This window comes from Bison bison, unplaced genomic scaffold, assembly GCF_000754665.1.
Source record: "Bison bison bison isolate TAMUID 2011002044 unplaced genomic scaffold, Bison_UMD1.0 scf7180017864068, whole genome shotgun sequence".
NCBI lineage: Eukaryota > Metazoa > Chordata > Mammalia > Artiodactyla > Bovidae > Bison > Bison bison.
This window is the reverse complement of record NW_011494640.1, coordinates 3,079,061-3,104,427: the sequence shown is the minus strand read 5'-3', so window position 1 is coordinate 3,104,427 and position 25,367 is coordinate 3,079,061. Positions and strand designations below refer to the sequence as shown.

Genomic DNA, 25,367 nt, shown 5'->3' with positions numbered 1-25,367 from the left:
AAGTTACGTTTCAAACCTTGGGGGTCACATGCTCTCATTTTAATAACCAAACAAGCAGAGGGACTTTGTTTACTGATCAGCACTTCACTGGGCTTTCCAGGTGGTATTAGTGATAAAGAACCTGCCTGCCAATGCAGGAGACATTAAAAGATGCAGGGCCAGATCCCTGGGTCAGGAAGATCCTCTGGAGGAGGGCATGGCATGGACAGAGGTAGCTACAGTCCATAGCGTTGCAGAGACTCAAACGCAATTGCAGCAACTTAGCACGCGTGCATGCATATCCATAAAGCTAGCCAAACTTCAAAAAATAAATTCATGACAAAATCAGAAAGTTTCTGAAACTAATCTATGTGGTCAAATCCATGCCTTAGGAGGCATGGGGATGAGAAAAGCAGACTGATGCCATCTTGAGGTCATCCTGTTATTTGTTCCTTACGATCAAACCTACTCATCATGCCTCAAAGTCCGAGAAACAGACATAACATCTTGCACTCTGGGACAAAGCATACAAAGACAATGGACAGACATGGATAAATTACAAAAACAAAACCAAACCTCAGGTCCCTCTGTCTAGTCTTAGTGCCCGAAAGACAGAAACCCCTGAGCACTTTCTGTGAGTTACGAATTCTGCAGCAGAAACTACTTTATCCTGACTTTCGCAATGCTGATATTGGCAGACAGCCGTGCTTAGAGATACAAGAACCATCATGTGAGAAAACTGCTGGGCTCCTTTCCTCTGAAGAGATGAACTGTAATTTGGCAACCTTTAGTTTATTTCTTTAAATACTATGGTGTTTTTATTTGGTGAGCCAGTCTGATGCCTGTACTCCCCTGCAAAAACTTTTTTCCCTTAAAACATGTCTATCTCTGAATCTCCCTTTCACATATTCGACTAGACTGCACACCCTAAGAGGGCAGGAATCTGTCTCTGTTTTGTTCACTGCTGTGTTCCCAGCACCGAGGGGCATGCCTGCACATGGTGGGGGCTGTGTAAATATTCGTTAAAGGGATGAATCACACGCCCTGGAAAAGTCAGTTCTATTTATTCCACAAATATTAAATAAATGCTTCACTGCTTATTATGTGCCACCCACTGGGGATGTGGAAATGGAGGAGACTGGGCCCTCACCTTCAAGAATCCCCAATATATTGGGGGTGGTGGGTAAATAACCAGGCAAGTCGAAGACAGTCTACCACTGCTTGGATGGGGAAGCCCAGGGGCTATGGAACCAGCACAGGGGGCCAGGGAGGGCTTCCTGGAGGAGGTTTTACTGACAGATGGATAAGAGAGGGCCAGAAAAACAAGGGAAAGGAGGGGGATGGTGCATCAGGTAAAGGACACAGCACATGCAAAGACAGATGACAAATGGTGGGCAGGGCAAGTAGTAAGAGTTGAGGCCAGGGAGGACCAAAGAGGCTGTATCACAAAAGGGCTTGTATGCCAAGCAAAAGAGTCTGGGGAAGGCACCTAGAGAAGGGCCTTGCATCGGGCGCAGGGGCTGAGCTGAAGCCAGCTGCAGTGGGGCAGCGCCAGGCTGGCCACTCACCTGGTGTGCTGTTGGAGGTGGGAGAGCTGTCGGAAGGACTTATCACAGTAGGAGCAGTGGTAGGGCTTGACGCCTAGGTGGATGCGCAGGTGCTGGGCCAGGTAGGAGGCGTTGGCAAAGGACTTGGAGCAGTGCGGGCACTTGTGGGGCTTGGCCTCTGTGTGCGACTTGGAGTGGATCTGCATCTCGGACTTGGTGAAGAAGGTCAGCGGGCATACCTTACACCTGCGGGCAAGAGGCAGCTTCACCCTGGGAAGATCCCTCCAACCATGCCTGGAGAGCTGAGGGGAGACCCTCTCTGTCAGAGAGACCTTGCACCAGGGCCAGAGCTTTGGGAGGAGGGTCCGGGGGTGGGGTGCTACAGGCAGGCCCCCAGCCTGGACATCCTCCCCTCGAGGCACGCTGACACCAGGCTGGGAAGCAGGCTTCCACCTCACTGGGAAGAGCTGCCTGCTGGGCCGTGGTTCTGGGAGAGGGGCTCCAACACTCGGTGAGTTCTCTGCCCTGGCTATAGACACTTTAGAATCATCTGGGGAGCTTTCTGAAATGGCTCATCCCAGGCCCTCCATATGCCTCCCCTCGATGAGTTAAATCAGAATTTCTGGAGGTACCGCCCTGGCACTGGCATTTCTGAAAAGCTCTCCAGATGATCCTAACATTGAGGGTTGACAATACTGCTTGAAGAGAGAAGGAAGTAGACTCTCAAAATCCCAGGCTGTGGGATTTTGGGTGGGAGGCGTCAGGAGGCCCCACCCCTCTGGGCCACAACCTCCACGTTCAAGCCTCTGGGCCCCCCTCTTTGCAATCCCCCACTGCTAGGTTCCGGAGGCAGCCCTGAGGCACCAGGTTCTGTCCCAAGCCCGCTGGACCCCTCCCACCAAGACCCCCACCTGTATGTCTTGCCCTCCTTGGCAGTCTCGCCCGAGGCCAGGATGGGGTAGGGGACTACGAGGACAGGCGGCCCCCCTGGGTTCTCCGCCTTGATCTTTTTCCGGCCGCGCTCGGACTTGGGGGGGCCAAGCAGGCCGTGGCCCTGGATTGTCTTGATGGAGTCCAGGAGGGGGGGGCTGGTGATCCCTGAGATGAGGGTGGGGGACGAGGCGATGAGGCGGCTCTGGCTCGTGGGGGGGGGGGTGGACGGGCTGCTGGTACCCGTGCCCGCGCTCGACTCCGACGTGCTCACAGCCGGGGTCCGGGAGGAGATTCCCAGACCTGTGAAGACATGGGGGTGGGGACAGGGGTGAGGGGCAGCCAGAGGCCAGGTCAGCCCCCGCCACCCAGCTGTGTGTCTCTGAGCGGTCGCCAGCCTTTCTGAGCCTCCCCTTCCCTTTGCAGAGTTTTACTCAGGGGTCAATAAATGAGAGCTGTGTAAGATTCTTTAGACATCTAAGGACAGTTGTTGTTAAGTCACTTTTGCAACCCCGTGATCTATAGCCCACCAGGCTCCTCTGTCATGGGATTTCCCAGGCAAGAATACTGGAATGGGTTGTCATTTCCTTCTCCAGGGGATCTTTCCCACCCAGGGATGGAATCCCCTGTCTCCTGCATTGGCAAGTGGATTCTTTACCACTGAGCCACCAGGGAAGCCCATCTAAAGACTAAATGAGCCTGATTATCTATAACAGGGGCACTTTGGAAATCAGCCCAACAAAAAACAGACAAACAAAAAACTCTGAAGCACAAAGATGTTCACTACTATGTCATTTATAACAGCAAAAATCAGAGGCAACTGAAATATGCAATATTAGGGAAGGTTTCAATAAATTGTGATTAATTTTCTCTACTGAACATCAACTGCCCAATAAAAAGGAGACTGTAAAATTAAAAAAAAAAAAAAACATTTAAGGCACAGAAAAAGTTAAGTAGGAGATGGAGATGCACCAACATGTGATATGGATGGTGGAATTAGGGGTAATTTTAAAACAATTTTTTTGGCTTAACTTTCTGATTCTTTGACAATGAACTTTTCTTTTTTTAAGTTCTGTATTAACAGCTATTATTTTAAAAACAAAGGGACTAGAAACATTTATAACATCAAGAAAAGTACACCAAAAAATGAAAATGATATCTATCATAGAGTTAAAACTACACTTGAAAAAAAAAAAAGAAACCCCAAATTTGCGCACTGGAAAAGATAATATCCAGAGTTGACACAGGTATTTGGCGTGTGTGTCATACATGCTGGGAGTGTATGCTTATCAACCTTAATCATAAAGGGTGCTTTGGCAACAGCCATTAAAACTTCAAATGTACATAACTTCTGACAAAGTAATTATAATTCTAGAAATTGCCCATAAAGAGATATTTATTTGCACATAAGCACAAAGATCTGTGTACTTGGACCTTCCATACAAAACTACGATCAGACAAAACTGGACACAGTTTGCTTATCCTCAGTAGGGACTGTGTAAAGAGATGTGGTTCATCACAAGATGAAGAACAGGGAAACCACGAAGATAAGACAGACATGCAGTGACGAGGAAAGAATGCCAAACTGCTGTCAGGTGAAAAAGCAAATCCTACACAGCATGAACCCACGTCTTCAAAAAATACACACATCCAAACGACATATGTATATACAGACAATATGTGTGTGTGTGTGAAAGCATAGGAAGAGGTCTGAAAAGAGACACACCAAACTATGTGTAAATTGTGCTTCTCTCTAGGGAGGGCAAAGAATTTGTTGGTAAAAGGAGATTTTCATACGTTATCTGCTTCCATATTATTTGAATTTTTTACCTGGTGAATTCATCCATTTTTTACATCTGTGATTAAAGGATAAAATAAAATAAATACAGAGAAAACATATGAAAATGCTAACAATAGTAGGACAAGGGTTAATTTTTTTTCTCCTTTCAGCTTGTCTGCAATTTCTAAATTTTCTATAATGACTATGAATTACCTTTATAATAAAAATGCACTGAATATGTTTATGATAAAATGGTGAGTAGGAAAAGAAATTAAAGGCATGGGTACAGCCTTACCACAAACTCAGCAAAACACACCCCCTGCACATTAAAAAACAAACAAAAACGATGGAAAAAGAAGGAAAGGGACTAAAGGCTCTCTAAGCTGCTGGGTTACAAGCTGGGGATTATGAGTGACTTTTTTTTTTCTCAGTTTCTTTTTTTCCAAATTTCCCTTAATATGCTTATATTACTTTTTTAATATTACTTTTATAATGAAAAAATAAATTTAATAAGGTCATAATAAGGAGGGAATGTGCAGAGGGTGGCTGGAGGAGGCCTGGATAGGGAGGCTCATGGGGCCCCAAGATTCTTAAGCATCTCTGAGAGGGAGGCGGGAGACACGTCTGGCTGGTGGCAGGGGCCAGCTAGAGGAGGAACAATGGCCCAGTTGCAGTGGCCACCAGGAAAAGCCTGTCCAGCAGGGTGAGGTGGGCACCAGGCAGCCCAGACCCATAATATTGCCTAGGATGTCTTTCCAGCACGCAGCCTCAATCTATCCAGGACTGGGCTCACAGTCAGTCCCCTACCCCGTTCCTCCTATGATTCCATCTCACTGGCAATGCCTGGGTGTCCCCGGTGCCCACCCTCCCACTCCTTCATCCAGCCCAGCACCCAGCCCTGTGGGCTCTTCCTTCTCAGCATCCCTCAGTTCTTTTCCCTTCTCTCCATCCTCTCTGCCGCTGCCTGGCCCAGGCCACCACCCTCTCCTGCAGCTCTCCCTGCTTCCATGCCAGTGTCCCACCAAGCCAAGTCTTCACCTCACAGCCAGAGACCTAGCTTTCTAACCTCACCTACTTCCAGGGGCTCCCACTGCCTGAAGGTAAAAACCCAAACTGCCCAGGTGGCCCACGGGGTCCTTCACAATCTGGGGCCTCAGCAGAGCCCCGGCAGAGCGACAGGGTTCACGCCTGGGCTCTGGAACCACACTGCCTGTCTCGGCCGCTTACTGGCTGTGAAACTGGGCCGCAGTTCGCTCATCTGCTGAATGGAGACGTTAGGGTGAACCACAGGAAGCTGCTGTTTTTTGTACTTCAGTCTGTAAAAGGCAGCCACCTCACGGAACGGGCGGGGAGTGATAACACAGACACTGATGAACACAGATGCTCACCTGGAGTTAGCTGCCACGTGATGGTGATGAGTTTCATCACCCTTTGACCTTCCCCACCTGGACGCCGTCCTACTCTTGCTTTCGACACACATGCTCGCTTTGCACGTGCTGCTCTATTTTCCCTAGTCAACCACCAACTCTTCCTCGCATGGGGACCCACCCAAGGAAGTCTTCCCTTACCCTTCAATCCCCACACAAGTCTGGTTAGGGTTCTCCTCTAGATTCCTGAAATTCGCTGGAATTGGCTTCCTTGACGGGCAAGCAACCCAACCTCGACCCTCTCCGGCTGGCTTGGTGAAGCAGGTCAACAGGATACAGGATGGCAAGGCTGGAAGCTCCACCCTCCACCCCCGTCCCAGGCCCTGCCTGCCCCGCCCCGCTGCGGGCGACATGGCCACGCCCCTCCCCGGTAGTCCCCGCCCCGTCTTCACCAGCCCCGCCCACCCGGCCTCTGTACCTGTGACCGTGCTGGTGGCCGGCCGCGCGTGCAGCGCCACGTCGGGCTGCGGCACGGCCTGCGGGTGCAGGCCCGGCACCTGCTGCAGCTTCGGCAGCGACATGACCGCTTGGCTGCTCTCGGCTGGCGCTGGTGGCACGAGCAGCGGCTGCTGCGACGAGGCCGAAGTAGGCGGCAGGTGAGGCGGCCGGATCTTCTCCGCCATCAGCTGCTCCTTGATCTTGTTAATCAGGACCAGGTTGTCCAGCTGCGGGAGGCAGCAGAGAGGGACTGAGAGGGCTTGGGCCGTACCCGGCCCCGGCCCCGGGCAGCCAGGCCACCCTTGAACCCCTTGTCCCGCAGGCAGCAGCCAAAGCCCGGCGCAAACCCAAGCCGCTCTGAGAAGGGGAGGGCGGCAGGAGGGGAGACGCTCCGTCTTACCTGGCTAGGCATGGTGGGAGGAGGGGGCCAGAAGTAGGGGTTGTTAAATCGAGGCTCGGCCATCCTGTGGGGAGAGAGCGACTGTCACAGGGAAGAGGGCCCTCCCCATCGGCCAAGGGTGAGCTCCCATCAGCTATGCCCGCTCAAGTCTGGGCCAGTGTCTGGGATCCCTGCCCCCGTGGGACCCTCACCCCACAGCAGAGCAGGATTTCCACCAGGCCCAAAGAACCACACCTCCAGGCTGAAGCTCTGGAATTCAGCATTTCCCACAGTGGGCCCCAGAGAGCAAGGGCCTATCCCGAACAGAGCACCCCCCAGCCCAAATCACCCCTCCCAAATCACCCTGATGCCAGTGGACTACTCCCTGTCCCCCCACAGAGACCCTAGGCTGCAGAGCCAACCCCATGGATTAGACACACAAGTCTGCTGCCCAGGGACAAACTGAGGAGTCCTGGGGCAACCTTGTCAATGGCCGCAGAGCAGAGGCAACCGCCCCTCCCTGATCCCTGCCCTTCTGACCCACAGAACACAGCGGGCAACTTGGGTCACCAGGTAACTGCTTCTGTGTGTGAAGGGCAATTTGGCAGGATGATTTATGGGGACTCAAATGGTTACAGTATTGCCCTTTGACCCAGGGAATTGTACCTCTGGAAAGTTCTCCTCAAGAAACAAGCATGGCCAGGTACAACATTCTGCTTATAAGGATGTGTCAGAACACTGTACTTAAGAGGGGAATGAAGAGGCCTGAGGCTTGGGACCCTTCAGTAGAAGAATGTGACCATTTGTCTGGTGGCCCTCAGCTCTGGCAAGTTCCTGTGCAGTGAGAAGGGCTTTGCAACCAGGGCACTATGAAGGATGGGCCTTCAAAGCTATCTTTGTCTTCCAGAGGATTCACATCTTCCTGTGGCCCTACAGTAAGTCAAGAAGTGACTTACAGAGACTGTGCTGGACAGGGGTATTCCATGAAGTCTCGCTCCCTATCAAATTTCTCTTCTTTATCTGTCCCTTACAGAAATCACTAACTAAATGCCTACTGGTATTGGTCGCTTACATGGAACTGCTTCTTTTGACAGGCAAGGCTGAAATGAAGTGTCTTTAACCTTTTTTTCCTGGCTGTACAAGCGGGAGAAGCCCTACTGGAATTGCAGGCAGAGGGTTTCAGGAAAAAAAACCCTCTGTAAGGATACAACCTAATCTCAACACTTTAAGAAAGATCTTTTATATAAATTATTGCTTGTGATCTTTACTTGAAGAGTAGTCACAGGAGCTATTATCCCACTTTTGGTGAAGAAATTGAGGCTTGGAGAGAGGGGAAGAGACCTGTCCAAGACCACAGGGCTAGGGTGCCAAGAGTCAAAACTAGACATCAGATTTGCTCAAGCTGTTTCCTCTGGGGAATGTGTTTTGCAAACCCCAGCCCTTGGTGGAAAAATTATCCACATGCATATAACTCAATACCTGTATATAAAAGTCTTGCCTCTCACTCCCAGCCTGGGGGTCGGTTTGGGTCTGAGTCTGGCCAGGTGGGAATCAGAGTGCCCTCCTCTTGGGTGGCTGGGCAGCTCTAAAAGCCCTCCTGTTTCCGCCACCCACAAACACCAAGCTGCCCTTCTCTCTACCCATCCAACACAGCCCATCCCTCACAACCCAATACCAGCACTTCCTGCCTGGAGTTCTCCCTGACTGCTCCAGGTCCCTGGATCATCTCCTTTCAAAGAAAGACCTCAACCCAGTAAAATCAGTGAGGAGGCTGCCATTTACTAAGTACCCACCTTGTGCCAGGCACACTGACACTAAAAGGCAGGTACACTCCTCATCCCCACTTTACAACTGAAGTTCAGAGAGGTAGAGTGACTTGGTCAAGGTCACACAGCAAGTAAGCAGGGAGCTGAGATCCCCACTCTGATCTGCCCGACTCCCAACGTCCAGCTCATCAGTCCCTCCAGCTGTTCGGAGGAAGGACAAAGCATCCTGACTAGGATTGTGGACAGGCCCTGTGTTAGGATGGCATGGCACCCACTACCCTTCCATTCAGAAGTCTCAGACCTGTCCCTCCCCTGCTGTTGTCCACTGGGGAAAATGTGAAGTCATCTGAACTGTAGAGCCAGGGTAGGGAGGCTCCAGGGCTGAGGGAAAGGGGAGCTGGGGAGCTGCCTCAGAGAGGACTGGGAATTGAAGACACCTGTCTCATTCAGCTTGGCATCATCAGTGCCTAGGCCCAAAGGTGATCAACAATGTGAGTTGCGGGATAGAATGAATAAATGAAGGAATAAATAATCAGATTCATTTTAAAGGCAATCCCACACAATTATCCACCACCGCTGATGGTGTACAATGCCCTCTGTACCCAGCAGCATTCTCACCAGAGCCCCAGGAATCTGGGAAGATCTGCACCCCCATTTCGCCAAGGAGGAAGCTAGGCCACCACCAGGGAAGCACTTGCTCCTGGCCACACAGATGGGAAAACAGAAGGAAGCACTGCCCTGCAGTGTTGGGCATCGGCAATCTGAACCTCTGTTTTTCTCATCTGTAAAATGGGATTGACAGAGGCCCCTGTGCCTCTTTCCTGCCCTGGCCCAGTGCTCTGCCCACTGTACCCAACCATTCCTTGGACTGGTCCAGGGGAACTGTCCTCTCCTCCTCTTGAGTTTGATGCCAAGTCCAGGCTTCCCAAAGCTCCTCACTGGTCAGGGAGGTAGGGGGTCCCATAGCTGGGATAGAGCATCCTCTCTGCCACTTATCAGACCCCTGATCAGGAAGGGAACCACCCCTAACCCTGGACAAGAAGCAGGGTCTGCCCTGGGTCATGGAATCTGATCCACACAGCATTCACTCCTCTGTGTCCTTCTCAGGCTGGGCTTAAGGAACTCCATGATTTGGTCAATGCTCCAGATCCTGGTGTATGTCTACCTGTGTTAGCTGAGGGAAGACAGGGAGGGGGAGGAGTGGATTTTCTGAGCCCTTATTGAGGGCCCGACTCATTGCCAGACGCACATCAAGAGCATCTCACATGAGCCCCTCAACAAACCTTCAAGGTGAGTGTGCGTCTGTGCAGTCCTAGGACCTGCAAGACAGGGTGGGAAGGTGACCGGGGCCAAGCTAAGCCACGCAGACCTTATGTTGAGAGAGATTTTAAGCAGGATAGAGATGGCTGGATATCTGCTTAGGACAGGTGTACAAGGCAGAAGGGCATCCAGGTGGAGGCAACAGTTTGAGCAGACATGGAGCAGGTTTGGGACAGTGAGCAGCTACCCACTAACACCAAAGAGAGCTGGGGAGTGGTGAAGTGGGGAGAGACGGAGGCCAGCCAGCAGCATCCTGAAGGCTATGCTAGCGGTTGGGAAGGAATGCTGGCTGTGAGGAGGCATCAGGGAGTGTGCTGGGCGGGGCAGCCAGGTATCTCAGAGGACCAAGGTCAGCAGGTGGAGCCTGAGGACAGCACCGGGGGACAGAAGAACCGGAGACAGAGGAGGCTGAGTGTCCAGGCCGGACGGGCAGAAGAGACATGCTGGCAGTCAGGCAGGACATGCAGACTAGGCTTCAAAGCTTTAGACAGAAGCCAAGACTCTGGGCGGTGGGCCCCAAGGTACACACCCCTGATCCTTGCAGTAGGGCGAGCAAGGTGTCATTTTATTTTTCTTGCTCAAAAAGGTGAAAAAGTCAGATGGGTCAATGAAACACCTTCTAGAGCCACCCGCCCGCCCATCCACCCATCCACTGGTTCTGGATACATCCTCTGGGCCAAACTGAGGACTGGTGCTGGGGAATCGAAGGCAAAGAGAAGAGCCCTGTCCTCTGGGGGCCCTGAGCTAAGTGGAGGAAACAGACACATGACCCACAAGCTTCTGTGAAAAGAAAGAATTTTGGGCTATGAAACCTGCCACATGCCACCAGGGACCTCCATGTGGTCAAAGCCAGTGGGCCACCTCCCAGTCCTATCTTTCATGGCCTCCCAGCCACCCTGACCCTTGGAGATCAGTGCTATGAGCCCTGGGTTCCACATCTTCTCAGTCTCTTTCCCAGCTTGCACCTCCACAGCCTAGGCTTCTCAGGGTGAGCGGGAGCCTCCTCCTTCCACTGGCCCCAGTCCCTGGATGGTCCATCCACTCCAGGACTTTAAATACCAGAAAATCCCCAGGTCTGCACCCCTAGACCTGGCTGCCCCCTGAAGATCCAGGACCACCTTCCAGTTACCTCCCTGACTGCTCATGGGCTGTTCAGTCTGGAGTTGGCCTTCCCCTGGGATACGTAAACCCTCTAGCCATCCCCTCTGAGTAGGGCATCCCAACCTGCCCAGGTGCTCCTGCCACAGACCCTGACCTCCCCATTCCCAGTTCAGACCCGCCACCAGCCACGTCCCCGGGATTCCATTTCCAAACTGAGATCCACTGCATCCTCTTCACAAGTCCTAGCTACTGTCCCCTCATCTGGACCATGGAACAACCTGCCTTAGTTGGAGCCCAGGGCACCCAGGTTCAAATCTTGGCTCCAAAACACTAGCTGTGTGATCTTGGGCAAGTCACTTGTTCTTACCCCCCAAGTCAGGGATGAGCAGGATGCAAAGAAAGGATCAGAGAGGACTTCCCAGCAGAGGTGATACGTGCTTTGGGTCTTAAAGGATGAGTGGAAGTTAGCCAGGCAAAGAAGGAGTGGGGAACATTGCTGGTGGAAGCAGCAGTCTTAACAAAAGTCCCAAGGTGAGAAACAGCATGGTGTGGGAGGGCAGCTAAAGTGATCAGCGTGGACGTGAGACAGGACATGAGGCTGAAGCCATTGGCCACTGCTAGACCTAGAAAGGCAGTTCCTGAATTCGAGGCCTGGGGTCTAGACTTGAAGAAGTTGGGTAATGGGACAGAATCTGTGGTTTAGAAAGGCCCCTCTGCCTGCTGAGCGTAGGTGGGACTGGAGAAGCCAGGAGAGGCAGCAGTGGGAGGGAACCGGTTGAAGGTCCCCAGGGAATAGAATGGAGGTGAGAGGCAGGAGCTACCCTGGGCCAGGGAGGAGAATGACCAAGGAGGCCTGGCTATTTGCTTAGAGCTAGAGACCAAGGAAGCATGCAGGTTGCCCCCCAGCACCACGGTGTGGCCTGGGAGGTCCCCTGGATACCAACGCAGACAGACAGAGTCACAGGAACATGCAGACAGACAGCACCAAACTCCGACAGACACAGATCTGTGATCCCAAACATGAACAGATGGGGACACAGCAGCTCCCGTGAGCGGGACCCCACAACCTCCAGGACAGAGTCACAGGTGGATGCTATGACAGGAGGGTGGGGGCACAAAGCCCCCAAGCAGACCCAGAGGGAGGCGGTGAGGGGCACTCAGGGGAGTTGGGATGAACACGATGCCTCAGTCACCCAAAGAACAAACCCCTCATTGACAGGTTTCAACCTGGAATCACAGGCTCCTTACCTAGAGTGTCCTTTCCCACTTGGTGAACTTCTACTCATCCTTCAAGACCCAGCTCAAGTGTTCCCTCTTCTACGGAGCTTTCCCTGAACCCCCAGTCAGTCACTCCTCTGTGTTCCCAACAGCACCTTGTATATGGGAATAACAATAACAGTAATAATAAAAATGGCAGCTACTACTGATTTCAACACCTATTAAGTGCCAGGCACTGTGCTGAGTATGTTGCACGCATCATGTCACCGTGAGACAGGCACCTAACAGAAAAGGAAGCTGCAGCTCAGAGAGGTCGGCCAATTTGCCCAAAGTCACACAGCTAGCAAGTGATGGAGTTAGGACGCCACCCAGATCTGGTGCAGCAGTGCAGGGGTGGTTGCATTCTGGCGCAGTCATGTTTCCCTGGGTGACTTCCCCACAGACTGAGCTCTGTACACAGGTAGACCTGGTGCTCATTCACTTCTGCCATTCCAGCATCTAGTCCAAGGTGGTCTCAGAAACTCTTTGCAGAATGAGAAAGTACAATATCAACCATCTTTTCCTGAACATTTACAGTAGGCCAAGAAAGGTATCAGGGCATTTAATAGCCATTACTTAACTGTTGCAATAGACCCATTGTACGTATGAGAAAACTGAGGTCCAGAGAGGTTAAGTAACTTGCCTGAGGTCACAGAGCTGAGTCTGGATCGCAAACCAAGTCAGTCCATCACGCTTTCCCAGGAGGGTGGCCCCTGAGGGCAGCCTAGCAAGCTCCACAGAGAGGAACTAGGGGCAGGGGCACTGAGGAAGGGTTACACCAGGTGCCAGGCCCTCCCACCTGGGGAGGTTCAGGCCTAGACAAACAGTCGCAAAGAAAATGGGGCAGCCCAAGGGGAAGGCGATTAGCTTTGCCCACTGCAGGACAGAGGGTATATTTAAGCAACTTTTGTCCCACCCACCCCATCCCCAGGCCAGTCCAGATACGTTAAAAAATGAGATTTGCCCAGACCCCATGGCCACCAGGGAACTAGTTCCCAACAAGCAAATGGGAGAGAGCAGGACCCAAAACTGTCCAGATACTATGATTACAAAGAGGCAAAAATAAAAACCTGCGTCAGAAAAAGCAAGCTGTGGGGAACCACGCCCAGAGGGAGGCTGGCAGTGCTGGGGGAGGCAGCTGGAGCTAACCTGGTTTTTTTGTCTTTGTTTCTCTGATTTCCAAATACTCTGCAATGTTGTTGCTTTTATAATGAAAACAATAAATTTATTCTTTAAAAAAGGAGAGAAAGAAAGTGGTTGGTAGCCGGAGGGAGGGGTGGAACGACAGACAAGCGTCTGGAGGCAGCGGGGAGCAGGTGGGATCAGGGTCAGTGATGGTGGGTGCTCAGCTGATAGCCACATGCTGAATCCTGCACAGGCCCCATCCTCCAGGCACACAGGACCGGGGTGGGGGGTCCTGGCAGGTGTTGGCCAGGATCCATCCGGGAGTATTTCTACCACCTTCCTTGCCCTGGTCCCGGCCCCCTTCTGCTCTGGCCTCAGCTATTCCAAGAGCCTCCTCCGAGGGACCCTCACCTCTACCCACGCCTCCCATTCTGTTCTCCTATTGCAGTCCCTCTGCTGTTTCTAAAATACAAATCAGATCACAACATTGCCCTCATGAGAATCTTCAAAATTCCCCTCATGAGAATCTTCAATGGCTCCCTCATTCCTTCCAGACCAGGTCTTTGGACTCCTGAGGCCTTCCGTGACTGGCCTCTGCTGACCTCTTTGGCCTCACTGGCTCTTTCCACCTTCTGCTCTGCCCAGCCAGACCAAGGGCTTCCCCGGTGCTCCACTTCCCTTCTCACTTCCTCACCTTTCCCTGGAACTCTCTGCCTTCCCCTATTTCACTGGTTAACTACAACTTACTCCTTAGGCCCAAGTTTAAAGGCCACTTCCTCCTGGAAGCCTTCTGGGACTGCGAGGCTATGTTGGGCGCCCGTCTTCTCTGTTCCCTCTGTGCCCTGCATTTCCATCATCAGACACCTGTCATTCCATTTTCTGTCTGTTTTCTCATCCATCTCTGCAGTTGGACATGCTCTCTGTCAGGGCACAATAGAGGCTGAGTCATTTACCTTTAAGCCAAAAAGTACCTGATAAATGTTTGAATGAATGAATAGTCTAAGTAGAGGGAACTGAAAGTGTCATGGCCTAGATAGAGGAAAGTCCCCTCCCCCTCCTCTGAGTCCCCGCCACCCACTATGGCACTATGTTGTCCCCTGTGTTATACTCTTCCCTATTTCCTGTATCTTAAGCCCTATCTTCCTAATTGATCTGAGAAGAGATTGTGTGCTGTAGACTGCTGCTGCTGCTAAGTCGCTTCAGTCGTGTCCAACTCTATGCGACCCTGTAGACAGCAGCCCACCAGGCTTCCGCGTCCCTGGGATTCTCCAGGCAAGAACACTGGAGTGGGTTGCCATTGCCTTCTTCAATGCAGGAAAGTGAAAAGTGAAAGTGAAGTCGCTCAGTCGTGTCCGACTCTTAGCGACCCCATGGACTGCAGCCCACCAGGCTCCTCCATCCATGGGATTTTCCAGGCAAGAGTACTGGAGTGGGGTGCCATTGCCTTCTCAGTGCTGTAGACTAGCAGACCCAAAAAAGTTATTAACAGCTAATAAACATAGAACTGGTTCTGCTTCCCTAGCAGCGAAAATTAAATGAGCTTCACATGTTAAAATAGCAAAAAGCAAGAACATGGTAATGCTCAATGCTGGTAAGGGTATGGTGAAATTGGCACTCTCCTGCATTATTTCTGGGAGTGTAAATTGGAAGTCATTTCTGAAAACAATCTGGCAATAATGTGTCATGAGCTCTATAAAAATGTTCAAACTTCCTGGTCTAGCGATCCTATTCTTGGTCATCTGTCCCTAGAAAATACCCCACATATAGACAAAATTTTATGCACAAAGCTGTTTGCTTCAGTGGGTTTTGTTTTTTTTTTTTTCCAGTAGCAAAAATCTGGAAAAACCAAAATTTTAAACAACAGGGGGATGGCTCTGTAAATCATGTTACACAGTGACACAGGCTATAGTCATTGATAATAGCCAATGTTTACTGGCATTGTAATGACTCATTTTACATTCATATCGACCTCACAAAGATCTGAGGCACAGAGAAATTAGGTAACTTGCCCAAAGTCATGCAGTGTGTGTGTGATCTGAACTCAGAAAGTCAGGCTCCAAAGCTCATGCTCTCCACCCTGACACTAGATCCATTAGAAAGGATTAAAACCACCCTGCAGTCATTTAGAAAACACTTGTGATGCAACAATAATGGGAGTGGGGGGAGAGTTTGAAATTATTTGTATAGATAGAGCAATGACATCTATATAAAAACCAGGTGCTGGAAGAAAAGATAGGAAGGAAATACCAAAATACTAGCACTGTGTGTTTCGGGCTTGGGGTGGGGACAGAAATGGGGGTAGGTTTTGGTTTACTTCATTTCTCTATTCTTGACTTTTCTGCAGTGTGGCTACATGACTTTTTAAGGAATATTTTTAATAACACTAACAGTTCAGCCAGCTTTGGCCAAGCAAGACACCCCAGCCCCCACCTATGGTCCCATTAGGATTCTGGCCTCAGGCCCTGCAGGTTTACCCAGGAGACCTGAGCTCAGAGAGGGCCAGGAGCTTGTCCAAAGGCCCACAGTAAGCCTCGAGCCCCACTCCAGACCCAAGCCAGGAGTGCAGTCAGAAAGGGATTCCTCTTTCCTATCTGGGGACTTTGGAGCCAAAGTCAGACAAAGGAAAGCCTGTCTATTTTCTCACTCACTCTCCTGTTTAAAATCCTTATTGGGTTGCCATAACTTTGGGAACACAGTTCAAACTCTCCAGGGTGGCCCAGAGGCCTTTGTTAAGGAGGCCTTGCTGGTCACATGCATCCGGACAGGTACATCCCCACAGCATCCCTCCCTCCAGCCTCACTACACTACTCTCAGGTTCCCAAAACAAACTGCTCTCGTGCCACCGTGACTTTGCACAGGCTCTGCCCTTCCATGTGGGGGCCATCACCCAGCGGGAACCTTGTCAGATACCCATCAACCATCAGGAGTTAGGTGAGGTGTCACTGCCTAGAGGAAACCCTCCTGATCACCACCCCGGTCCTAGGCTCTATTTGCAGCCTCTCCCCTGAGCTCTTGCAGTGTCCTGGGCTCCTCCTCCACTGCAACCAAAGCACTGATCCCACTACCTTAGAACTGCCTGGTGACTTATCTGCCCGAGCCCCAGGGTGGCTGTGAGCTTCCCAAGATCAGGGCTTGAGTCTGGTTCTTGGCTGAGCAACTTCCTGGACAACCCTATACTGGGACTCAGCAGCACAGCCCACTAGGGCTCTTCCTTCAGGTCTCAGCTGAAGGTCACTCTCTGACCCTCTCCTGTTATACACACCCCATGGCCCTTTACACTTCCCCTCCCCTGCCTCTGTATCTTGGCTCTAAACATCCCCCTCCCCACCGCTGCTACCCTTGAACACAGGTTTGAGAACCTGCCACAACCCCAGAGCCTTGCACGGGACGCACAGTAGGTGCTTAAGTGCCTAGTTCACCCTAGCTGCTCGACAGATGTTCACTGAAGAAACACATGGGAGGAGGGGATGTGTCCACGTGGGCCTCAAAGATGGGGACGTTTGCCAGGAAAGCGAGAGAGCAGAGGGAGAGCATTCCAGGCAGAAACCACGGATGCAAAGACATGGGAAAAGCTGCTTGCTTCTTAGGACAGCAGTGTGTTCAAAAATATGTCCCCTGCCCCAGAGAGGGGGCTTCCCCAGTGGTTCATTGGTAAAGAATCTGCCTGCAATGCAGGAGATGCAGGTTTGATCCCTGGGTCAGGAAGATCCCGGGAACTGACAGCCCACTCTAGTACTCATGCCTGCAGAATCCCATGGACAGAGGAACCTGGCAGACTACAGCCCATAGAGTCACAGAGTGGAACACAACTGATCTGAAGTGACTCAGCACGCAGGCATGCCCCAGAGAGGGCAACAAGGTACTGCTGGGGTAGGGCTGGGCTAGGGGTAGGGGTGCTCCTGAGAAGATGAGCTCATCCCACTGAGGGATGAACAAAGACTGCATGAAGGGAAGGGGAGATGTCAAGAGAGATGCCAACGAAGGGCAGGCTGGGTGGGAAGAACTGTATGTGCAAAGGCCCTGAGGCAGGAAAGCACCCAGCGTCATGTTGGTCTGGTGTGAGCCCAGTGTGGCTTCTCACGGGCTTCCCAGGTGGCGCAGTGGTAAAGAATCCACCTGCCAATGCAGGATGCAGGAGGCACAGGTTCAATCCTGGGTCGGGAAGATCCCCTGGAGGAGGAAATGGCAATCCACTCCAGCATTCTTGCTTGGAAAACCCCATGGAGAAAGGAACCTGGAGAACTTACAGTCATAGGGTCTACAAGAGCCCAGTGTAGGAATTCGCAGGGGAAGGAGGGAAAGGTAGCCAGGGCAATTCACAAAGGGCCAGAGTCCCAGGCTTAGACACTTAGATGAAAGGCCATGTGGGGCCATGTTCAGGGGTCCCTGAGCTGAGAAAGGCCATGGTCAAGGTTTTCAGTAGACAGGTCATCATGGGGCCAGGAGGATGGCCTGCATGGACAAGCAGGAGTTGGTCTAGGAGAAAGAGAAGCTGAAGTTTCCCGTCTTCCCAGCACCTTGAGACCCCATTCCCACGACCCCTCTGCCCTCCATATGCCCCTACTCTACACAGCCCGGAGTCCCGAGTCCCAGCTGCTGCACCCCACCCCATCCCCAAGACCCAGGCCAGCCTCGGAAACTTGCTCCTGGGAACTTCCTGTGAGGAACTAGGCTCCCGAGGGTCCTGGATCCAATTAGGCTGGGTTTCCGCAGCCCTGCAGGGCTGGGAAGGGCTGTTTTCATTGTGAGGCTGGGGCTGATCAGAGCAGAAGGGGGCTGCTGTCTGCGCCCTGGTCAGTGGGAGCTGGGATGCTGCACCCTCCCCTCCCAGTCCCCCCTCTCCCACGATCGGCCACTTAGACACCCAGGGTGGTAATCCTCTCTGGGAGCCCCAGCGTCTCTGCCAGGGAACGGGCCATGACTGCCTTCTCAGGGCTGAGAGGACGTTCTGCAGGCTTTGAACCCATGCCCTCCTCTGCTGCCACGTCCCCTGTGGACCCCCAGCTCCCATCCCCAGTGGGAACTCCTTCTGCCGGTGTGAAATGACCATAATAATAAGTCACTGAGCGCTTCTTCCATCCCAGGCACCGTTAGGTGCTTTACAAGCATTTCTCACTCAGGCTCCTAATGACCCCTGTGAGGTGGATGCTGTGCACATTTTGAAATATAACACACATTCAGGAAGATGCCTGGAACAAAAATGAGCAACTTGACGACTTATTACAAAGCCCACATCCAGGGTGCCCCAAAGCCCCCACCCATGTCTATTCAACATGTCTATTCAAAGTCCCCCACACCCCACAAAGATTCCACCCTGCTGGCTTCTACCGCAATCTCTCCCTTGCCTGTCTGGGTTCATGAATGAGACTTGGAGAGGATGTAACTTGCCAACCATGCAGCTGGTGGGGGCAGAGGCAGCCCCTTCTGTCCGCTCACTGTGTGACCTTTAGCAAGTCCATTTCCTCTCTGGGCCTTTGTTCCTTCCTCTATAAAACAAAGAGATGCAACTAAACCACAGCCTGGGTTCTTGGACCCTCTGAGGGGCAATGTGGCCACTGAGTATTGAAAGTACAGATTCTGGAACAAGACAAGGTCAAAGCCACAGAGACTGTTACCGAACTGGGATGATCACAGTATCTCCTCAGCATTGCTGTGAGGATCTGATGAGTTAATAGGTATAACATCTTTAGAACAGAGCCTGGTCCGTGGTAAGGATTCCGTGGTGGCTGCTACCATTTTGCTATGAGGTTCTCCAAGGCACATGGGAGCCTTTCCTAACCTTCTGAAGACTCCTGGAAATGGGACCAACCAGAGATGTCAACTGGGCTGGGGGCAGGGGGCGGGGTGCAGTTTCTCAGGACCCACAGGGCTGCCCGGTGGCCTGGTAGAGAGCCAAGTCTGGGATTAGCTCAGAGCAAGAGCCAGCTGCTGAACCCCAGCTGCCGCCTGGCCCCCAGGAGCTTTCTAGATAGGTCCTTGGGGGTCCCAGGCTGGGAACCCCCAGGTGATCACAGCCTGTACTGGGACTGTATCTCAGGACTCCTCGGGGGCAGCCTGTGGGGCAGGAAAGATGGGGCCCAAGGCTGGCGTGGCAGCCTGCAAAGTGAGCCCTGAGCCGCGAAGGGAGGGCTGGGCTGATCAGAGACAGGGATGGGTTGGGTCTGGGCTGGACATGTGGGTGGGAGGGTCAAGGCCACGGAAGACCTAGCACAAGCCCCGGCAGACCAGGCCCACCTCCCCCAGGTCTCAGGGCCACCACCCTCTCCGTGGTCCTTGACTTCCCACCTCGGGGCCTTCACTCCGGCTCTTCCCTCCGCCTGGAATGCCCTCACCCGGAAAACTTCAAGCCAGATCACTTCATCCCTGAAGCACCTCTCCCCTATACACACCATCATCATCACTGGTTACAGTAAATGTAAAAGCACTAAGCTATAGGACAGCCCTCGTCATAGGAAAGTGGTTCCTTTCCAGCAGGTAATGGAAAGTCTGTAATCATATCCTCAGCTGTGTTTGCCTCAAGTCTCCAGACCAGGGCAGGGACGACATCGGTCCCCCCCACTGGTGTCCCCAGCATTGAGCAGGGGGCCTGGTACACAGTAAGTGCTCGAGAAGCATTGATGAGTGAAGGCAGGAGGTCCAGGCAGGCTGCAAGCAGATCTGGGTGGGGCATGGGCACACGTGAGTGCACAGGTGTGCGGGAGGGATCCTGGCCAAAGGATGTAAGGCCCGTGTAAGATGCACTGACGTGTAAAACACACGTGTGCAAGATTATGGCTGCGTGTAGGTGATCAACACAGCATGCACATGAGCGTGGAAGGACCTGAGCAGGGGCAGGCAGGCGGCCGTGTGTGGGTTCCTGGGAGGTACACGTGGGTATATGACTACCGTGTGTAATCCGTGGGTGGCAGGAGTGCATGCCTGTATTGATGTGTGTGGACACACACTCTAGCGGACTTGTCTTCTGAATGCCCAGCTCCTATAGCCCCAGTTCAGGGCATCTCTGGTAGTGTTTCTGAAATAGCAGGGCAGCCCCTCAAACTGGCAAAAGTGGGGTAGCGGAGGTAGGGTCAAAGGTGAATGTGGAAGGACTGGGGGTGTGAATATGTGTGTGCGTGATGTCTGGAGGGTGTATCCACCCCAACCAGGTGCCCCTGCATTGAATCCCAGAAGTTAAAATGGCTAGACTGTCCCCTCAAGGAGCATGAAGCCTTTGCTCAAAGCTCAGAGATGGACTCAAATGATGAGGACTACCCCCACGGACATTCTGCCACATGGATGAGGCAGAGACAAGGCAGGATGCTGTGGGCCCCACAGCCAAATCCCAAGGCCTTCCCCACACACCGTAACACTCAACACACCACTCAGTCCCCTCCCCAAATCTTTACCAGCTTCCAGAGTCTGACCATAGTCCTGGCAGTAGGAAGCTGAACCCACAGCCCCCAACACACTTCCACGCCACCCACCTCTCAATCCCACCCAAGTCCAGGTGGGGTGCTGGGCCCTCTGCAGCCCTGTGCATCAGAGAACATTCCCCACCAAAGTGGAGATAAGGAGGGCGCTGTGACAGAGGGAGCAGCTCCCCTACCAGGGCTGTTGCTGCCTTTGACCCCAAGACACATACCATGGCAGCCAAGTGACACCTGGGGAGAGGAAAGCCTACCAGGCAAGGCACCCAGAGGCGTGGGTGGCCCTGGACAAGGCCCACACCTCTCCTTTCCCGCTGCAGTCTCCCCAGTGGACAGACTGAGGTTTGGCTGGCTAATCTGTGAGGTCTGCCTCTTCAGTTAACATGTGACTTTAGATCGAGTGGTTCTCCAAGGACTGGGTACATATGGGGCTACATGGAGATGTCACTGTCCTGTTGCCTTAAGTACACCAAGCCTGTCCAATACCCTGGACCAGGGCCAAGCGCGATGCTACAGGGACAGGAGGGGCTCGGGAGGCATGTATGCTTGGTGCCAGGTCACACATACACCACCAGGCACCGGGTGGCCTGCCCCCAGGGAGCTCACAACCCAGTGGGGAGAAAGAAGCTGCTGAAGTCACAAAACAACAAGGTCAGAAGCACTGGGAAACCATAACGCTAACATCACTTCCCAAGTGTTATTCACAGGGTGGGAGCAGCACTTTGCCCTCTGTAAAGATGATCTTTCCAGAAATGACGATGGTCTGACAAAGGGAGGCTGAGGGGCCTGGTCAGGAGGGAACTCCCCATCACTCTAGTAGAGATCAGAGGCCCTCTTGTCAAGGATGGGGGAAGGGGGTTCCCGCTCTGCAGAGGGGTCGGGTGAGTTTGGGCTTCCCCTCAACAGCTGTGGGGTTCTAAGGCGGAGTCCTGGAGTGCTGCATTCAAGTCACACAATGTGCCTGATGAGCTCTGTGGACTTGGCTGTTACCTCATGTCTCTGTGCCTCTGTTTCCTTAGCTGTAAAATGGGGGTGATAACAATGAAGATTAAGCATGTCCATGTTTACAAAGCCTTTTGGAACATGGCCTGGCACAAAGTGAGCACTCGGGGCCACTAAACAAATAAGGCAGTGAAGAGCCTCTACGTAAGGGTCTAAACCCCAGATCGGGGCTTCCCTGGTGGCTCAGTGGTAAAGAATCCTCCTGCGATGCAGGAGGTTTGGGTTCGATCCCTGGGTCGGGAAGATCCCCTGGAAAAGGAAATATCAACCCACTCTAGTATTCTTGCCTGGAGAATTCCATGGACAGAGGAGCCCGGGGGCTGCAGTCCACAGGGTAGCAAAGAAGTGGATAAAACTTAGCGACTAGACAGCAACAAAAAACCCCAGATTGGATCAAATGCAGACTCCAGTGTCAAAGGTTCTGAGTCAGAAAGCTTCTCAGATGCCAAGTTCTGAGATTGGAAGAGACTGGGATTCTTAGATCCTGTGATTTAATCATCTCATTATTTCCTGACAACAGCCTGGAGCCTCCCAGGGGAGAGGAGGGCAGAGAGCTCGGTGTCACTTCATCTCCCAGGAGCCGCCCCGCTGCAGGGCTTCCGCCACACCTGGGCTCCCTGGCATCTCCTCACCTCCATCAAAGCCACAGCCACCCCACACTAGACCCACCTGCCCACTCACCTGCATGGGGTTTAAGCACCTGCCAGCCGTGCAGACAGGCAAGAAGTGCAAATAAATACAGGAAGAAGTTTCAGATACTGGTAAGAGCTGCAAGGGATGATGTGGCCATGAGTGACAGTGGGAAGCTGTTACGGAGCAGGTGGCCAGGGAAGCCCCAACTGAGTCAAAGCCGGTGAAACAAGAAGGCACCAGCCATGCAAGCATTCTAGGTTTGGGTGGATGTGCAAAGGCCCTGTCAATAGGCTTTGTAAATTCAAGCTGCAGAAAGAAAGTTGGTCTGGCTGAACATGGTGAGACTGGGAGATAGGGGAGCTGAGATGGAGGGGCGGGCAGGCCCAGACCATAAAGGGCCTTGTGTGATGTCCTCGGTCACGTCCAACTCTTTGTGAACCCAAGGATTGTAGCCTGCCAGGCTTCCCTGTCCATGGAAGTCTCCAGGCAAGAACACTGGAGTGGGTTGCCATTTCTTCCTCCAGGGGATCTTCCTGGCCCAGGAACTGAACCTGTGTCTCTTGAGTCTCCTGCATTGCAGACAGATTCTTTACCACTGCGCCACTTGGGAGGCTCATAAAGGGCCTTGTAGGCCCCTAAAGGACACTGGGTTTTTGGTCTTTGAAATGCTTAGGAAATATGAGAAGAGTTTCAGCAGGGGAATGACAAGGTTAAACAAGGTTTTCAGGGTCCCCAGATCACTGGGCTCATTCTGAAACCATAATGGTTTTCAAAATCAAGGCAGGGCCTGAATTAGTAATCAACAATCCTTCTTGATACACACCGAGCTCCTATCACGTGCCTGGCCAGGGCAGGGAGAGGTCGTAGACACTCTTGTGGTGGTTCCCAACAAGCCATGAGTCATAGAGATTACCCCATTTTACAGATCAAGAAGTAGAGGCTCGGAGAGAATGTGCCCAAAGTCGTACAAGCCATATACCACGCTGTGACAAAAAAAAAAAGGATCTTGGTCCCAGCACCCAGATTCACCATCACAAGAGTATTTTCAAGCCTCTACTTCTCAGACAGACCTTCCCTGAGAACTCATGTGGCGCCCACAAATACTGCCTGAGCTAGTGCTTTCTGCACCCTACTGGCTTTGGAGCCCTCGAAGACTGTACTTGTATATCACATGGCTGTCCAACCCGGACTAGGGAAGCTGGGGATTGAATGGAGGGATGGACAGATGGACGGGTGATGAATGACTACTGAAATGGCTAACCAATAAATTAACAAATGTACAGTGAAAGAATAAAGGAATAATCTAGCAAACGAATGAATGAACTAATGGGTGGAGATGAAGGAAAGAAGGGAGGGAGGGAGAAAAGAAGGAAGGGACTCACTTTACAGAAAGGCAGGGAAGCATCTGCCCACAGAAGGGCTAGAGATAGACTAGTGTTGGCCATTATAATGCCCCCGGCCCCATCACTGCAACCAGCAACCAGTCATGTCCTGGGCCCAGTGGAGTCTGGTGACCAGGGAAAGTGGTTCCCTCTCCCTCTGAGTGTCTCACAGAGAAAAGAAGACAGGAAACCATGGCTCTGCTCCTAGCTGGGACCCAAATCGCTGGGTGACTTCAAGCCAGTGGCTTCCCCTCTCTGAGCCCAGATGACCTCTCCGGGCCTTACCAGCTCTGATAGTCTTAAGGGGGCAGGCTTCTACATTTTTCTTTTTTTTTTTTTACACAGTCACTGAGGTCAGTAGATGAATCTGAAAAATCAAAAACTAGAAGTTAGGAAAGACACCTATCCACAAGTACCAAAATCTACCCAGGAAAAGGCTCCCTGGACAAGGAATCCAGAAGCCTGAGTTTAAGCCCTCCTCTGCCACTGCTCAACCTCTCCAAGCCTCAGTTTCCTAAGTTTTAAAATGGAGTTGAGTATCCTCACCTTGACAATTTCACCCAAATGAGTTTCTGGGAGAACCTGATGTGATAACAACCATGCTCTACACCCAGGCAGGATTATGATGTTGGGGGCAGGGGGACAAGTGAAGGCGGACATGCTCTTCCATCCCAGTCCAGTTCTGTCCAAAATGACTCTTCCAGGAGTCAACTCCCACCTCCCCTGTCACTCTGCCAACAGAGAACAGTGGAGAGAGCCCAGACGTGAAAACCTGAACATCTCTGTCTCAGATCTCCTAACTGGCAGTGTGACTTTGGGCAAGTCACTTCCCCTCTCTGGACTTCAGTTTCTCCATCTGAAAAATGCCTAGCTTAGTTCCCCTCTGGCTCAGACACACCAAGTTCTGCAGCCCTGAATCCCTAAGTCTCAGCCTTCAACCCCTGGCTCTGCCTGAATTCAGCTCACCCTGCCCAGTGGAGCCAGAACATAGGAGTGACTGGAGGGGTCTTGCCTCCAGGAGACCTTGGGGCAGGAGTTAGACAGGCTTAGGGTCCTCCTAGGACAGACAGACTTTTCCAGAAGGGCAAGACCAGGCCCAACCTGCCCAGGCGCCTTGGACAGCGCCAGCCACACCAGACCTTGTAGACCTTGAGAACCCTTCTGTAGCCTGAAAGCCAGCAAGTCCTGACCTGTCCAGAGGGATGCTCCAGGAACTTCACCCAAGTGTAAACTCCCTTCAACAGGGAGCCTCCAGGATGCAGGGCAGAGGCGGTAAGAGCACACCACAGGGAAGAGGCTCAGACCACCCCCACCACCAAACTCTCCTGCCCCTCCCCTCAGACAGGACCCACTGGGGCTGCCCGCCTGCCCCCAGCCAAACAGCCAACCACCTGAGGGCATTCACCCAGATGGTACCTACCAGGGCCAGGAGGCCCACCAGGGGAAGGGGCTCTCCGGCGGGAGCCACCCCAGCACGGAGGACAAGATTTCCGCCTACAATAGGGCCCTGGCCACCCATGAAGGAGACAGGCCCACCCCCCACCCCCACCCCCCACAGAGCTCACAGCTCTGAGGGTTGCACACTGCTCCAGGGCACGGTGGCAGACAGCAGGATTATTTCCTCATGCCAAGGGTCTTAGCTGGAAACCGGGGGCCCACTCAGAGCCCCTACTGCCAACCCTTTCCTCCAAATTTGAGAATATAGCTCCTTACATGCCTCTTCCAAAAGACATTCCCTGGTCCCCGAAACCCCCATCCCCAACCTTCCACAATCCCCCCCGCAGTTCTGAGGAAATGGGCAGTTAACTTTTCCCAAAAATCCCGCAAAGGCGGCTGGCTGGGGGGAGAAATGCGCCCCGAGATCCTTTCGCGGCATTTCACCGCCTTCCAAAAAA

The 25,367-nt window shown here is 52.5% G+C and overlaps 1 protein-coding gene across 3 annotated transcripts in view; it reads right to left on the bottom strand.

Annotated features, from left to right (window-relative positions):
- ZNF362 (zinc finger protein 362) overlaps positions 1–25,351 on the bottom strand; it is a 39,795-nt gene extending 14,444 nt beyond the window's left edge. Inside the window, exons 1-6 of one of the 3 annotated variants that reach the window (XM_010836944.1) lie at positions 13,074–14,281; positions 11,916–12,040; positions 6,502–6,565; positions 6,082–6,328; positions 2,438–2,759; positions 1,548–1,772 (exon numbers count right to left, since the gene is read on the bottom strand). In XM_010836944.1, the coding sequence (XP_010835246.1) occupies positions 1,548–1,772; positions 2,438–2,759; positions 6,082–6,328; positions 6,502–6,565; positions 11,916–11,953 (896 nt within the window). In that variant the 5' untranslated portion in view covers positions 11,954–12,040; positions 13,074–14,281. Of the gene's footprint in view, positions 1–1,547; positions 1,773–2,437; positions 2,760–6,081; positions 6,329–6,501; positions 6,566–11,915; positions 14,282–23,757 lie in introns of those variants that run through there. The other 2 variants (XM_010836946.1, XM_010836943.1) reach the window with 2 other exon arrangements.
- Between the last annotated feature and the right edge of the window lie 16 nt (positions 25,352–25,367).